The sequence below is a fragment of the Ascaphus truei genome, unplaced genomic scaffold (assembly GCF_040206685.1).
Source record: "Ascaphus truei isolate aAscTru1 unplaced genomic scaffold, aAscTru1.hap1 HAP1_SCAFFOLD_702, whole genome shotgun sequence".
In the NCBI taxonomy this organism is placed as follows: domain Eukaryota; kingdom Metazoa; phylum Chordata; class Amphibia; order Anura; family Ascaphidae; genus Ascaphus; species Ascaphus truei.
Window position 1 is genome coordinate 85169 of NW_027457036.1, and position 17448 is coordinate 102616.

At 41.0% G+C, this 17448-nt stretch overlaps 2 protein-coding genes across 2 annotated transcripts; one reads left to right on the plus strand and one right to left on the minus strand.

Annotated features, from left to right (window-relative positions):
• Window positions 1–15224: 15224 nt before the first annotated feature.
• Window positions 15225–16122, plus strand: LOC142485998 (histone H1-like). Its single transcript, XM_075584659.1, has one exon. The coding sequence runs from the start codon at window positions 15251–15253 to the stop codon at window positions 15905–15907; it is 657 nt and encodes a 218-aa protein (XP_075440774.1). The 5' UTR covers window positions 15225–15250; the 3' UTR covers window positions 15908–16122.
• Window positions 16123–16309: 187 nt separating this feature from the next.
• Window positions 16310–17079, minus strand: LOC142485997 (histone H3). The gene has a single exon (XM_075584658.1). The coding sequence runs from the start codon at window positions 17053–17055 to the stop codon at window positions 16645–16647; it is 411 nt and encodes a 136-aa protein (XP_075440773.1). The 5' UTR covers window positions 17056–17079; the 3' UTR covers window positions 16310–16644.
• Window positions 17080–17448: the final 369 nt, after the last annotated feature.

Genomic DNA, 17448 nt, shown 5'->3' on the forward strand with positions numbered 1-17448 from the left:
AAAACATGTTATCTAAAAATAAAAAAAATGCTTGGAAACCGTGTAAACACCTAATAATTAATTCATTAGAATTCGTTCTTTTAAGATTTCATTCTTTTAAGAAAGGGACCAATTCTATGTAATCATTTAAACCATGAGGAAACCTCGTTCGCATGGTATAGATCCAGAATTGCTCCCTTCTACTTAGGCGTAAATCTCTATTGCCTAGGCGTTGATTGGCGGTAATTACTTCAATGCCCATGAAGGAAATGCCACTCGGGTCACACTGATGGCAATCATGAAAGTGTTTTAAAAGGTGGGTTAGGGGCATGTGTTTATCAATTAATTTTTGCACATTTTTGATGTTCCTCATGTGTTCCATTACCCTCACTTTCATGCATCGTTTAGTTTTACTGATGTACTGTAACCCACATTGGCACTGTAAAATGTACACTACATATGTTGTGGAACAATTGATAAAGTGATTAACTTTAAAACTACGTTTTGTGGTAGAGGAAACAACCTCTTTTTTATTCATTAGGTTGGTACATATTTTACATTTACTACATTTGTAGTTGCCCTTCAGATCTAAATAGGATCTTAGTGTGCCCTTTTGACAAGAAACAGACTTCAATTGGCTAGGGGCTATTAATCCTTTCAGATTTGGAGCTTTTTTGTATACAATCTTTGGTTTCAACGACATCTCGGCACTCAACACAGGGTCTAGAGATAAAACCCTCCAGTGCTTAGCAATGGCCGATTGTATGGCCTTGTGTTTATCATTAAATTGTGTGATAAACACTGGGAATTTATTGCTTTGTTTTGGGTCATCGTGACTTACCCTCCCTGTTAGTGCAAGCTCAGTCGTGACCACTGGATTTAGATTGATAGACCCTTTTCTAAAGTCAAGTCTTTTATCTCTTTTTTTCTTATTTTTTAATAAATTCGTCCTTTTAACGAGATTGACTTTGTCAATGGCACGGTCAATCAGGTGTTTATCATAACCTTTCTGGATAAATCTTTCCTTCAGAAAGAGTACCTGATCCTGAAAATGTTCATCATTAGTGCAATTTCTTTTAAGACGTGCAAATTGATTAAAAGGGATATTAACAATCCAGGGTTTAAAATGGCAACTAGACGGATGAATGTAAGAATTCACATTAGTATCCTTGAAATATGTTTTGGTACAGATTAGCTCTGATTCGATGGTAATTTCAAGGTCCAAATAATGTACTGATGTTTCACTATTTTCCCCACTAAAACAGAGGTTACATGTATTCGTGTGTTTAATTGTGCAACAAACTCTAAAAGAGAGGCTTCTGTACCATCCCAAATGATGAGGATATCATCTATATATCTCCTCCACAGAATTAACTGTGGAGGAGGTGTCTCAGTAAGCGTGATTTTCTCCCACCACCCCATATATAAGTTGGCGAATGATGGAGCGAACTTGGTACCCATTGCGGTACCAAGTATCTGCAAATAAAATTCCGATTCGAACAAAAAGTAGTTATGAGTTAATATGAACTCAATGGAGCATAACAAAAAATCAATTTGTGTTTGTTTAATGAAATTACATGCCTCCAAAAAGTGCCTAGCCGCCATACATCCAGCCTGATGAGGTATGCATGTGTACAATGATTGTACATCTAGCGTGGCCAATCTATATCCGGTTTTCCACTTGGTTTGTTGTAATAGTTTAATAACCGCAGTGGTGTCTTTTAGGTATGACGGTAACTCAGTAACTAAGGGCTGTAAATAAAAATCCAAATACTGGGATAAATTCGATGTCATAGAATTTATGCCCGATATAATGGGGCGTCCAGGAGGATTCGAAGTCGATTTGTGAATCTTAGGTAGATGGTAGTATATGGGAATGGTGGGCGATGGAATATAAATGAACTCATATTCGGATTTTCTCAGTATACCCTTGTCAAGGGCCTCATCAAGTAGGACTTTAAGTGATAGGAGAAAGTCCCCTGTAGGGTCCTTTTTCAATTTTTTGTATGATTTGGGATCCGACAGGAGTCTCTCTGCTTCTAAGCAGTAGTCTTTTTTGTCCTGTATGACAACTCCCCCTCCCTTGTCTGCTTCACGCACTACAATATCAGTATTAGTGCGCAAGTTTTTAATGGATAGGGATTCGCTCGCTGTCATATTGGACCGACTACGCTTCTTGATTGAGGCCGAGTTACAGATGTGTCTGAACTCTTGTTCTAATAGTTTCCCAAACAACTCGACATATTGTCCTCTAGAATAGTAAGGGTAAAAAAACGATTTGGGTTTATATCCAGAATGGAAAATTCTCGTGTCCTCAACAGTTTGACTATCTGTATGGTTCTCACGAAACAAACTTTCCAGATCCCTATATGTCTGTTGTTCTATAGGGTCGCTGTATAGATTAGTGGCTACTGGTAAAGGTTCCATTATATGGTTTTCTATTTCCTTACAATTGGCAAAGTGCCTATGCAATGTCAGTTTTCTCAGATACTTCTGAAGGTCTATGAATAATTCAAACTCCGAAGGGTTTGCTGTCGGAGCGAATGTTAGACCCTTAGACAAGACATTGCATAGTTGTAAGTCAATCCTAAGGGAAGAGAGATTAAAGATACCTTTTGATCTTAGTGTCTCCGGACTCGGGTATCTCTCCTGTGTTGGGGGCTTCTTCCCCCCCCTTTTTCCCCTTCTGTATATGGTCTTGTTAGAGTGGTTGACCTTGTTTGGGGCCTCGACGGGGGGTTGTCTGGTTTCTGGTCTAATCTTCTCTGATGATGTTTTTCTCTCCCTTGAAAAAAATGGATAGATTTATCAGCATCATTAACAGTTTGTAAATCTCCCAACTGTTGAAATCTATTAGACAACTCAAAAGAATGTGGATTGATGTCTTCTCTTTCCCGGTTTGGGTAATTATCTGTATTTTTACCCCGGGGTTTATGGTTAACCGTTCTCCAATTGTCATTAATCTTATTCGTTTTATTATCTTTAGGTGGGGGCTGGATTTTTCTCCTTGCCCCCATGTGTGGCGTACTAGGCCCACTGACATTAGGTGAAGATAGTGACGCCTTATGTTTGTCACTTATTCCCAATTTGGGACTACATGTCTGATTAATGGGGGCATCCCCACAGATAACCTTGGGAGAAGAGGGACTGTCAATAACCATATTTAGGGATTTGGAAAGTTGTTGATTACCCTTATTGGCTTTTGTTTTATCTTTTTCATTCCAATTTTTCTGCCTATTTAGCAGATAATCATTTTTATCTCTCAAAAATTTCTTATTTTTGGAGACCATAATCCCATTCTCAAATTTCCTCATTTTTGTATAAACCCCCTCTATCAATTGGGGTAGTTTTTCCAATTCTGAGGAATTCAAGATCTCATGTTTTATTTTAGTTATTTTGAGATCAAGTTCAGAGAGTTCATTCTTTCTCTCTATAGTAAGTATAGTCATTAATCTGCGTGAGCAGTCTTCCAGGATATCATCCCATAATTTGAGGAATTTAGCATTATTAAATCCATAAGTGGGATTTTTTGAAAGTCTTAAGCCTCTCGGGGTTCTTTTTGTTTTTAAATACTCCTCCAAGGTTCTCATATCCCAGAAAGCTCGTGTTTCTTGTTCAAGCAATCTGGTTAGTATTTCTAATTGGGATGATAGATCAACATTCTCAACTTCGGGGATGCTGTCATCTGTGTACATATAGCCCACCAAGTTGTGTCTGTTGTTTCTATTATCTAAACCATGTAAAAATTTACTGGTATAGGTATCTGTCATAGTGTCATTGACTTCAGCCACAATGACACTGATTTCAGCCAGTGTAGTAATGGCCTCTGCCATTATAGCATTAGCCTCTGCCATATAGATAGTTTGGAACACTAATGGTTGATTTCACAAGCTTAGAGGAAAGGAACCCCAGTCTACAAATGTAGTGTACACAAGGCAAAAATGAGCAGAATTACATAGGTTATACAGGGTTAACCACACACAGTTAATATATAAACAATCACAATATCAAACAGGAGCAGCAGGCAACGTGTGGAAAAAGGTAAATGTCCAGATAGAACCAAGTCCAATCCGGGCAAGAATGTCACATAAGGGTAGAGTTGCTCCGCGCTAACGTGGATATTGAAAGAAATCCCTCTTGCAGCCTGTAGTCTGAAGGGGCTTCCACACGTCCCCTATAAGAGTGAGCTCCCACAAGGGGGGCTCACAAACAGAAAAAAAGAGTTGTCATACAGGACAAAAAAGACTACTGCTTAGAAGCAGAGAGACTCCTGTCGGATCCCAAATCATACAAAAAAATGAAAAAGGACCCTACAGGGGACTTTCTCCTATCACTTAAAGTCCTACTTGATGAGGCCCTTGACAAGGGTATACTGAGAAAATCCGAATATGAGTTCATTTATATTCCATCGCCCACCATTCCCATATACTACCATCTACCTAAGATTCACAAATCGACTTCGAATCCTCCTGGACGCCCCATTATATCGGGCATAAATTCTATGACATCGAATTTATCCCAGTATTTGGATTTTTATTTACAGCCCTTAGTTACTGAGTTACCGTCATACCTAAAAGACACCACTGCGGTTATTAAACTATTACAACAAACCAAGTGGAAAACCGGATATAGATTGGCCACGCTAGATGTACAATCATTGTACACATGCATACCTCATCAGGCTGGATGTATGGCGGCTAGGCACTTTTTGGAGGCATGTAATTTCATTAAACAAACACAAATTGATTTTTTGTTATGCTCCATTGAGTTCATATTAACTCATAACTACTTTTTGTTCGAATCAGAATTTTATTTGCAGATACTTGGTACCGCAATGGGTACCAAGTTCGCTCCATCATTCGCCAACTTATATATGGGGTGGTGGGAGAAAATCACGCTTACTGAGACACCTCCTCCACAGTTAATTCTGTGGAGGAGATATATAGATGATATCCTCATCATTTGGGATGGTACAGAAGCCTCTCTTTTAGAGTTTGTTGCACAATTAAACACGAATACATGTAACCTCTGTTTTAGTGGGGAAAATAGTGAAACATCAGTACATTATTTGGACCTTGAAATTACCATCGAATCAGAGCTAATCTGTACCAAAACATATTTCAAGGATACTAATGTGAATTCTTACATTCATCCGTCTAGTTGCCATTTTAAACCCTGGATTGTTAATATCCCTTTTAATCAATTTGCACGTCTTAAAAGAAATTGCACTAATGATGAACATTTTCAGGATCAGGTACTCTTTCTGAAGGAAAGATTTATCCAGAAAGGTTATGATAAACACCTGATTGACCGTGCCATTGACAAAGTCAATCTCGTTAAAAGGACGAATTTATTGAAAAATAAGAAAAAAAGAGATAAAAGACTTGACTTTAGAAAAGGGTCTATCAATCTAAATCCAGTGGTCACGACTGAGCTTGCACTAACAGGGAGGGTAAGTCACGATGACCCAAAACAAAGCAATAAATTCCCAGTGTTTATCACACAATTTAATGATAAACACAAGGCCATACAATCGGCCATTGCTAAGCACTGGAGGGTTTTATCTCTAGACCCTGTGTTGAGTGCCGAGATGTCGTTGAAACCAAAGATTGTATACAAAAAAGCTCCAAATCTGAAAGGATTAATAGCCCCTAGCCAATTGAAGTCTGTTTCTTGTCAAAAGGGCACACTAAGATCCTATTTAGATCTGAAGGGCAACTACAAATGTAGTAAATGTAAAATATGTACCAACCTAATGAATAAAAAAGAGGTTGTTTCCTCTACCACAAAACGTAGTTTTAAAGTTAATCACTTTATCAATTGTTCCACAACATATGTAGTGTACATTTTACAGTGCCAATGTGGGTTACAGTACATCGGTAAAACTAAACGATGCATGAAAGTGAGGGTAATGGAACACATGAGGAACATCAAAAATGTGCAAAAATTAATTGATAAACACATGCCCCTAACCCACCTTTTAAAACACTTTCATGATTGCCATCAGTGTGACCCGAGTGGCATTTCCTTCATGGGCATTGAAGTAATTACCGCCAATCAACGCCTAGGCAATAGAGATTTACGCCTAAGTAGAAGGGAGCAATTCTGGATCTATACCATGCGAACGAGGTTTCCTCATGGTTTAAATGATTACATAGAATTGGTCCCTTTCTTAAAAGAATGAATTCTTAAAAGAACGAATTCTAATGAATTAATTATTAGGTGTTTACACGGTTTCCAAGCATTTTTTGTATTTTTAGATAACATGTTTTAGTATTTAATAACTATATATGTTTTAAACAGATTTTTAATACATGTTTACCTTAAAATTGTCCATATCAGTATATACTGGTTTACATTCACTACAGTTATGCTGGTATGATTTTGGATTTATTTAAAGCTAAATTGGGACCTGTTTAACATTGCTCCTATCTAATATGTGCTTTTAATCCTCCCCACATGCTGCAGGGAACTTTATTTGCCTCTGCTTTGTATCACATGTGTTCCTACTTGCTCTAATTACACTAGATCCATTGGCTGCCGCTCTCTACTTAAGCTCCAGGGACAACGCTATGACGTTTACTCCTGACGAAGCACTACGTGCGAAACGCGTAGAGGTCACGTGGTGGCAGTTCCTGTGGAGTTCTTTGCAGCCGGTGGGAGCGGGTCCCCTTGTCTCTAGCTGGGTAAGTACTCGGATTGGTCCGGATCCATTCTGTAGTGCGTAGCTAGACCCTGTGGTTACCCCCTGCCCCTACCGAATATACTAGTGTATTATCCAGTCCCGTTTTTAACCCTTATTTGTTATAATCTTGCCGCAATTTTGTAATAATTTGCTTTATTGTTATTTTTATTCCTTGCATCAGTGGATACTTTGTCCACTGTTTTAGATTAATAAACCAATCATACCCTTCAGTGCGCCTGTCTGCCTATTGTTTTTTCTGTTTGTGAGCCCCCCTTGTGGGAGCTCACTCTTATAGGGGACGTGTGGAAGCCCCTTCAGACTACAGGCTGCAAGAGGGATTTCTTTCAATATCCACGTTAGCGCGGAGCAACTCTACCCTTATGTGACATTCTTGTAGGCATAGACTTGGTGTTTATAAGTAATTTAAAATATTCCTGTTATTTAATTTTTGAAATACCATACAAAATGCAGTTTTAGGACAGCGTGGAAAGCTTCATATTTAACATTAAACTAATGTTACAATCCCCTGCGTGAGGATTAATCCAGCAGTTAATATGAATTAGACAGCGAAACCCGTTATCTGCTCTTTGTAACATTGAGGTTTCTGGCTGTATTCCCAGAAAAAAAAAAAAAAGCGCTTTGAAAATTATTATTTTTTTCTTTTTAAAGTCAGAGTGTCTTTTAAAGTTAATGCTGGCCGTGTGCTCAGCACTTTGCAAAGAGTTCAAAATTATTTGTCTATTTTAAAAGGAAATCTTTTGTTCAGGATTTCAGGATTTTTTCTTATATTGTAAATGCCACAGTTGTTAAAAGACCTACTGCAGGCTTTTTCTTTTAACACAAGCAGTAAATATTTTTATAGTCACTACACATACAAATCTATTTACCAGTTTAATGTTGCTATATATCAAAGCAACCTGTTTTCATAATTTTTTTTTTTGTATTTTTGTTCACATATATAGATAATATATGAACAAAAGAGGGGAGATACATATATAGGTTATTGAATTTATAATAGCAATGTTAACTCGAAGAGCTGACAGGCCCCTGGTAAATAATAATACCTTTGCAGATGTCACAGCAAAGCAGGTAGCAAGCCGTCCCTATGTTGAGGGATATATCATATCTGCCAAATTTATAATTTTGTAACCATTTATTTGTTTTTGGGTATGTCCTGGAAATAGAGTTAAAGGACAGGGGATACAGGCATACCCCGCATTAACGTACGCAATGGGACCGGAGCATGTATGTAAAGCGAAAATGTACTTAAAGTGAAGCCCTGCCTTTTTCCCACTTATCGATGCATGTACTGTACTGCAATCATCATATATGTGCATAACTGATGTAAATAACTCATGTGTAACAAGCTCTATAGTCTCCCCGCTTGTGCACAGCTTCGGTACAGGTAGGGAGCCGGTATTGCTGTTCAGGACGTGCTGACAGGCGCATGCGTGAGCTGCCGTTTGCCTATTGAGCGATATGTCCTTACTCGCGAGTGTACTTAAAGTGAGTGTCCTTAAACCGGGGTATGCCTGTATATAGTTGCATAAGTGAAGTTGCGTAAGTATTATATACAAGGCATTTCACATTTGTAGCAGAATAGTTACAGTGGACTGTTTGAGGTGAAAGCCAGGAGTGACTGTGGGTGTGGGACAATAGCCATGAGTGCAGGCTGTTGGGATGCTTGACTTGTGGGGCGAGTTTTAAGGTTAGTTAGTATTAAATGACAAAAAGGTTGACACCATTTGCATCAGAGAAAATGGCAGATGGCAGTTAGGTATGAATGAGAGTAAGTGTGTATTGGGAGAAGAGAGATTGATTTGTAGTTTGAGACAGTATTTTTGTCCCCATTTTTGAAGATTGGGACAACTCTAGCAGTTTTTCAGGTCTTAGGGATATGGCCTGCAGACAGGATAGAATTGATTATGGAAGCAATTGGTTTGGCACAGGCTGAGGTACCAAGTTTTAGGAACTTGGATTGTAGCAAAGTCAAGTCCATATTGATGGCTTAATTTAAAATTTGAGGAACGTTAATAGGGAATATCTCTGTTTAATATTGTGGATGCTAATAATAGTAGTAACCATATTAATACAAGAATTTATTTCTAGGTATAAATTCTCTCCCTATGAGACACTTATGGGATGAGTTATGACCATCAGTAGTTCAAAGTAACGAATTAAGGACTATGTTATTGGTAATAAAACAATTAATAAGTATTGCATGCAACTAATACATATTTTTGAGTCTTTCTAGGCACAGGTTAAAGCTGAAAGTGCACCTACTCAAGACGGGTTAATGGTCAAGCATTTTCTACGCAAGCACGCTCTTCATCCCAGATGAAAAGGCCATTTAGATGCTACTCATCACCAGCATTGCAGTAAAAAAATTTTTTATCATCATGGATACACATCACGCACGTCAAAATAGTGCCAGCCTAAGCACAAACAGCTAATAAAGACAAAGACATAGCACCTGCAAATAAGTGTTTTGATGGACACAATACTCTCTGACCACTAATCATCAAGGTCATAGGCAAAAATGTCCAGGCCTCAACACACGAACTTTGAACTTTTTATTTTTACAGGTTTTTATTATTTTTCAGTTACAATGTATGCTCCATTATGTTTGTGTAAGTGGCGTCCCATAAGGATGACAAAATAGTATAAGGTATTATTTGTTTAACTTTGTTTATTTTGTTTGGATTTCTAGGTTAATAGAATCTCCCTGCAGAATGATATCCCGGTGGGAGAATGCTTTATCAGTCAAACACACGGTTATGTTAATTGCTCACAGGTAGAGTAAGAAACAGAAGAGATGCACCCAATACACAAGTGCTAAAAAGTAGTCTATGGGAAGAATAAGTTTCAGGAAATTTATTCCAAATGTAGGAGTTGGGTTACTGTATGACAGGTTTACAGGGATATCCTAAATCATACAGCCACAGACATTTACTCACTTAACCAAGAATAGGTTTAGTTTAAATTAATGGCTCCGCAGAATAAAATAGCTCTAGACTATATTTTAGCCTCAAAAGGAGGAGCATGTATGCGCCCTAGTTAAAGCGCAATGTTGTGTATTTATCCAGGATTTAGGGATCATGGGGACTTGGTGGTTGGATTGATTTGCTTTGAGCGAAGCTAGCGAATGTTTTTGTATGTGTGTGTTTGTCCTACTCATTGCTCTCTATGTATTAAGTACAGCAAAACTCTGATCCAGAAGTGTGTTGCAACCCCCACCGACGCTATGCCTCTCTGCAGTGATGATGTCGCCAGTCCCCCAGAAGAAGAGACCAAAGAAGAAATCAACTGGGCTGATATAATGGCCGGAAAAGAAAGGAATGAAGTTATTCACAACTTGGACATCTTGGTCCATCAGGACTATGAAACGGTTAACTGTTCTGTTCTTTAAATAGACTGTCTCCTAAGGATATGGGGGACTGAGAAGACTGGATATGAGGAAGGTGGGAGGTCACAAAGGGACGTGAGTCAACCACAAGGAAAGGATCACACGTCAACCATTTTGACCATAGCAGCCATCTTGGTCCGTTTTGCCATTCTGAGTAAATGCAGTATGAAAGATGTGTGCAATATGGAAAATAGCTGAAGCGCTCAAATGCAGGTATATCTCAAAATGATAATAAGCCAGACCACTGTACCAGGGTACTAACAATGTATATAGTACCTATTATGTCATATAATGGGTACTATCCTCCTGAATACAGGTGGTGTGTGGTGCAACCCACTCACCATCAGTCTCATTGGCAGGTTCCCCTGAAAAATATGCAAATACTCACATCCTGGTAGGGCAGGCAGGCTGTGCAGCTACTCAATGCAATACAGGGAAAAGGGAGACCAAAAAGCGCACCAGCACAAACGTAGCAGGAAGAAACCAGGACAAAAAAATGATTAAAAGGGCACTTTAATGTGGCAAAAGACCCATCCAATGCATTTCGAACGTCGCAGCGTTCTTTTTCAAGGATAAAACACAATGTGATAACATCCATTATATACCCTCTTACCTGTGGGCCATTTCGCGCCAAAAATCAGACCCTGATGACGTCATAACAGAGCGACTCAGTGCCGATCTAAGGGCAAAAGGAAGTACCAAAGGCAGTGTGGCCATTTTGGCCCACAGGTAAGAGGGTATATAATGGATGTTATCACATTGTGTTTTATCCTTGAAAAAGAACGCTGCGACGTTCGAAATGCATTGGATGGGTCTTTTGCCACATTAAAGTGCCCTTTTAATCATTTTTTTGTCCTGGTTTCTTCCTGCTCCGTTTGTGCTGGTGCGCTTTTTGGTCTCCCTTTTCCCTGAAAGATGTGTGCAAGAAGAATGTTTGTGCAGTCGCTCTTAGCAGAAATTAGCCCCCACCAATTCTCACAAATAGCTGACCCTTAGATTATGTGACATATTGAGATGTAAGCCATTTTCTAATCTATAGAAATATTTAATGATATATATATATATATATATATATATATTGGTTGTGTGGCATGTGGGCCACTAAGATTGTACCCTGCAATCACACTGCCCTTTGTTATCTGGGTTTCATTCTTCCCACTTTCTATGTATCTGACATGTTACCCTAAGGGAAGCTGAGAAATCGAAAAGATCTGACCAGGACCATTAGTCCAACCCGCATTGCAGCTGGGGTTTTTATACCTAGTTTAGGTGTTCTGGATCTCTATTCTAATTAAGTGATCTTATGGTAAATATTGATGATGCTCTTAATCAGACAAGTGATGCTATCATCCGTTTGACTAATGAACAAGAGCAGATCCGAACAGTATTATTACAGAATAGAATGGCTCTTGATTATCTGCTAGCATCACAAGGAGGTGTTTGTAAACTTGTAGGACAGAAGTGCTGTGCCTATATTGAAGATGAGTCTGGCGCTATTCATAAAGATATGGATAAGTTACAGGAAATTCAGGCAAGGATGCGTAAAGAATCCTCAGGCCTTAACTTAAATTGGATGTCAGGACTCACTAGTTGGATTGGAGAATTGGGTATGAAAATTCTCTATGGTTTTATTGTAGTGATTAGTATAATCGCAGCAATTTTTGTTATTTTTCACTGTGCTAAGTGTGCAATGCTTTCATTTGTCTCAAGGAAACCTTCAGTTTCATCTCACGCCATGTATGCAACTAATAATTCATATGTGGCCATGAACAGAGTCTATGATACTATTGGTCCCCATAAGGCCATAGTCATAGAGAAGTGTACCTAGTAAGGGTATTTGTTCTTTTAGAGAACAAAAAGGAGGGATTGTTAGGACCAGTATGTCAGGCCAGAGTCTGCACTCATGTTAAGCTTCCATTTTGTATGGTCATAACTATGGTCATAACTAGTTAAGATTCTGTAGTCAGCCTTTTGCTGAAATATAAATTCATAGATGCACTCAGTTTCTCTGCTAAATTGCATTTTCTTTCTTCCTGGTCAGGATATTACTAGATACTTTTGTGATGTCAATTTCCTGGTGTTTTAGTAGAATATAATAGAATGGTTCTCTGCAAGAAGCAAGGTAGTGAAATAAAGTTGCTAAGACTCAAGGTCTCTTTTGATAACAGACAATGAATAAGCTATGTATTTAGACAATTGCTTGTATTGAAAATAAACACGTCTCAAAAGTCACGCCACTAATATGTCCTGCCCCTAAATCACGCCTCTAATCAAAGCTACGCCCAAGACACACCTAGTATACGCCCAAGACACGCCTATGTTACGCCTCTAACCAATATCTTTTTTTCTTTCTGTATAAAAATCATTACCCTATGAGTAATAAGGATTTGAAACCTGGCGTGCGTTACGTTTCATTTCGTTCGTTACCCAGGCCTGAAAAGTTCATCAAAAATCGGAGATAACAGTGGCAGGGCGTGAAAAACTTCTACGGGGAAGTCTGCTGCAAACAGGTGCAGATAGTGTATCCAGTCACAAGGCTTCAGTGTACCTGGCAGAGGAAAGGTTCCTCTCGGTTCTGAAGCCCGGGGAGGAAATAACGGATTTTCCTTCAGTCCTATTACACAGCCAATCGCTACCGCATCAGAATTTGTGCATGCCCCCCGCAAAACCCGTAGGTGACCTGGTCACTCAGCTGTCATCGTGCGCCACGACACCCGCACCGCCATGAGGGCGGAAACCAGAGGCGAGACCCATGGAGATAGAGGAGGGGCGCGACTGCGCCGCATAACAGTGATATCAGGACAGGGCCGGGTACCAGAGGCAGGACCCGCTGAGGTAGAGGCGGAGTGAGGGGCGTAACCGCGCTGCATAGGGGTGATGCCAGGACGGGGGCGGGTCAGAGGGGCGGAGACCGCAGACCACAGGGAAGACCGTGTACCATGCATGCGTGCTGCGCATCAAGACAGGAGGAGCAAGAACGCGCTCCATGCCCAGAGACCGAAGGGGACTGCACAGAACCCGCGCACCGTGCGTAAGTTCCACCCCAGTTTGCCACTCTTGAGTGTTATGGTAGTCCAATGGGCAAGTGAGGGTTAAAGGGGCAGGAGCAGCAGAACAGTGAATCCTCACAGTATCACATTTAGTCAGTCTTGTGCTGGGAGGAGAAGAAAGCACAAGGGCTGTCATTGTTCCCCATCGGGGGAAAGCATGCCCACCCCAGGCTCAGGCCTGGGGACCATTAAGGCTCATGGTGAAAAAAAATGGTGAGCAGGAAAGGGCTAGAAATAAGGTCACTGGGCTAGAGCCAATTGTTTCCCGCAGACCTGGTGGCGCCTTCCCAGCGGGATATTTGGGGCTGACCGGGGGGACCTATTGCAGGGTTGGTCTTGAGCCCTTAAGCTGATCCCCTTCCCCCATTTGTGCAGCAGGGCGAGCGCTCATCCTGTGTTTGGCGGCAACGTCACAATACATGTTGTGATTGGTCAAGGGCCCCTGCTCCATGTTAAGGATATCCAGCAGGGGCTATGTAAGGAGTGAGGCCGGTGTAGGGAACCAGACAACCTATGGAGGCGATCGGAGATGCGCTGGCAGGCTTTTAAAAAGTGCTTTGTGTTAAAGAGCATACACAAGCACTGCTCTCAGCTGAGAAGCGCCAGAGAAGCCCGGTCAGCGGAGCAAGTGGGAGTTTAACGGAGACACAGCTGAGAGAAGCCAGGCTTTACCTTATTATGTGAGGCTGGCTACCCCAACCGTCACGTGTATGTTGTGTGTTTTCTGGCTTGCCAGAATAAACTTTTGTTTATTCAACTAGTGTGTCATTCGGGAGAAGGAGTGGCTCAGTGAGTAAACACTGAGTAAAACACACTGGCATTGAGAGTGAGTTTGAAGCCTGGTTCAACTCCTAGTGTCAACTACTTGTGACCTTGGGCAAGTCATTTTATCTCCCTGTGTCTCTGGCTCCAACAAAATAGATTGTAAGCTCCACGGGGCAGGGACTGTGTCTGCAAAATGTCCCTGTAAAGTGCTACATAAAACTAGCTGCGCTATACAAGAACGTACTATTATTTTTATTTTTATTATTATTATTATTATTATTATTTTCTGGTGATAGTGATCCTGATGTAAAGATGTTAAAAGTTCTGGTCTCTGGTGACAATGGTCACAAAACATGTCAGTTACTATACATAGTGCTAATAGTGACATTACATAGCTATGTAACACACAGGGTGACTAATAACCTAATCTCCCATTAATATCACATTATATATATATATATATATATATATATATATATATTTTTTTTGTAACCGACAAATAAACATATTTTTAACACTTCCCAATTGTATTATAAAGCTTAAACAAAATAGATGTTTGATTATTACATTATTAAAATATATTTACTGTCATTCACATGATGTGTATGTTACTATGATTTTGTTTTTAGAAAACATAATGTTACATACATATCATTATAAACTATTCATTTGCAGAACAGATGGAATACAAAACTTTTCGAATCTCCCATTTAATAACCAATATTCATAACTGACATTGGAATAATACAAAGCTTAGTACCAGGGAAATGGAACATGAAATAGCAATGTACACTGCACAGGAATTATTGTGCTACTTGTACATATATAGTGAATCCCCAGACCATGTTTATATTTTTATATGCACATTATTTTAAACTGATACTGTAGAATAATATGTCCTTAGTGTCACTGTATGAGGATGGAGGTTGCACATTTAGTCTGAGCAAAGTAAAAGTGACAGAAATAGACAGATATGAATGAAATCTGTCAAATCCCAGGCTACAGAGCCGAACTTTCACCCATTATTCCTAATTGTGTTTGTACTTTCCCAGCAGAAAAATGATACTGCAGTGAAGAGAATATAATTCCTTACAAATTGCATGCAAGAAGGGGGGATGTTAGTAATAATTAGGGGATAAAATGCCCTTTTCTTGCAGCCTCAGAAACACAAAGTCAGAGCAGTGTTTGTGATCCGGGAGGATGAGAGTCAGGGGCGGGGCTTAGTGATTATACCCAATGAAAGAGAAGCTCACTCCGATAACTAACCAATCACAGAGCAGCAGGCTCTCTATATAACTCCCGGCAGGTCCCCGCCCCCAGTATAACTTTCTATCAGTGTGTTGGGGGATTTTACCTGCAGCTGCAATGGCCGAGACCGCTCCTGCTCCTCCTCCTCCAGCTGAAAGCGCCGCCAAGAAGAAGCAGCCGAAGAAAGCGGCCGGAGCCTCGAAAAGCCGCCCAGCAAAGTCCGGTCCCAGCGTGTCCGATCTGATAGTGAGAGCTGTGTCCGCCTCTAAGGAGCGCAGCGGGGTCTCCCTGTCCGCTCTGAAGAAGGCTCTGGCTGCAGGAGGCTACGATGTGGAGAAGAATAACAGCCGCCTGAAGCTGGCTCTCAAGGGCTTGGTGAGCAAGGAAACCCTGATCCAGCTGAAAGGGAGCGGAGCCTCCGGATCGTTCAAGCTGAATAAGAAGCAGCTGGAGAGCAAGGAGAAGGCGGCCAAGAAAAAGGAAGCGGGGAAACCCAAGAAGCCAGTGGCAAAGAAACCCGCCAAGTCCCCCAAGAAACCCAAAAAGGCTCCGGCGGGAGTGAAGAAAAGCCCCAAAAAGGTCAAGAAACCGGCGGCCGCCAAGAAGCCAGCAAAAAGCCCGAAGAAGTCTAAAGCTGCCAAGCCCAGGAAGGCTGTGAAGAGCCCGGCGGCTAAAAAGGCTGCGAAGCCAAAAGCTGCTAAGAGTCCAGCGAAGGCCAAGGCAGCCAAACCCAAAGCAGCAAAGCCCAAGAGGGCGGCAGCTCCTAAGAAGTGAGACCGACAACTTCAGCCTCTTACAAACACAAAGGCTCTTTTAAGAGCCACCACAACCCCACATAGAGAGCTGTGCACATAATGTGTAACTGGGAATGTTTCTCCAACTTATCCCATGCAGGGGTTTGTGTTACACTGCCAGAGCATAAGTGTATATGAATTGATACTGCAAGCACTAAGGTGCATGTGTAAGTTTGTAGTCCCTAACCTATTTCACGAATGATTTTTTTCTCAGACAAACTGACATATTAGGTGACATTATGGTTTTGTTTGTGTCTACATAATATTCACATACACGGTTTATATAAAATTAAAAAAGTGTAGTTTACATCAGAAAAACGTATTTATCACCATGTTATTAAAAAAAGTGTTTACATCACATTGAAAGCATCAAGCACACGCTATTCCATAACACTTCAGTTTGATCATCAGTGGCACATGGGAGGGGGGACATTTACAGGTTTGTCTTTACATGCACCCATATACAGCATGAAATGGTGACTATGCATGCAAGTCAATATATCACATGACAATGAATACAAATATTGAATTTGCGTGTATCTATAATATCACACATCAAGTACATATGTTGGTACAAGGATAACACACTTCTTTAATTCTCTATATTGAGATCAGTATCCGTGTGTTAATATTGATCAGGCAATTTCATTGAAAATGTGGTGGCTCTTAAAAGAGCCTTTGTTTTTGGGGTGTAAACGAAGTCAGGGTGCAGCCGGCCTAAGCTCTCTCCCCTCTGATCCTGCGGGCCAGCTGGATGTCCTTGGGCATGATGGTGACCCTCTTGGCGTGGATAGCGCACAGGTTGGTGTCCTCGAAGAGCCCCACCAGATAAGCCTCGCTGGCCTCCTGCAGAGCCATGACAGCCGAGCTCTGGAAGCGCAGGTCAGTCTTGAAGTCCTGGGCGATCTCCCGGACCAGGCGCTGGAAGGGCAGCTTGCGGATGAGCAGCTCGGTGGACTTCTGGTAGCGGCGGATCTCCCTGAGAGCCACAGTACCGGGCCGGTAGCGGTGAGGCTTCTTCACTCCGCCGGTGGCCGGAGCGCTCTTTCTGGCAGCCTTGGTCGCTAGCTGCTTACGGGGAGCCTTCCCTCCGGTGGATTTCCGGGCGGTCTGCTTGGTCCGGGCCATCCTGTGCTGCTGTGTCAGTGCGCGTCTCCGGTCAGGAACTAATAAAGAAAAATAAGCTGAAGCGCTTGTAGTTATGGACTGCAGATCGCTGTGATTGGCTGCTTTGGTCCTGCCCTTCGCTCTGATTGGTTCTGTGAAAGCCGTTGCGATGTTCAAAAATCCCGCCTCAGACCGATATCGTCCTAATAAAGTTATTATATATTTAGTGCTTGTAAGTGGGACAATTAAAAAGATTTAATGTGATAACATTAGTGTTTGCACAGATACAGCACAGAGCTCTCTGACATGGAACATGTACTTATACCAAGTATTCAAATGCTCTTTAATCGGTGAAATGTAATATGAGGGGTTTTCTTTCCCAGATCATTGCTTCAATGGGACTTTCTTGGTTCA

Coding starts and splice junctions, on each gene's coding strand:
- LOC142485998 (XM_075584659.1), top strand. CDS start 15,251: ATGGCCGAGACCGCTCCTGCTCCTCCTCCTCCAGCTGAAAGCGCCGCC.
- LOC142485997 (XM_075584658.1), bottom strand. CDS start 17,055: ATGGCCCGGACCAAGCAGACCGCCCGGAAATCCACCGGAGGGAAGGCT.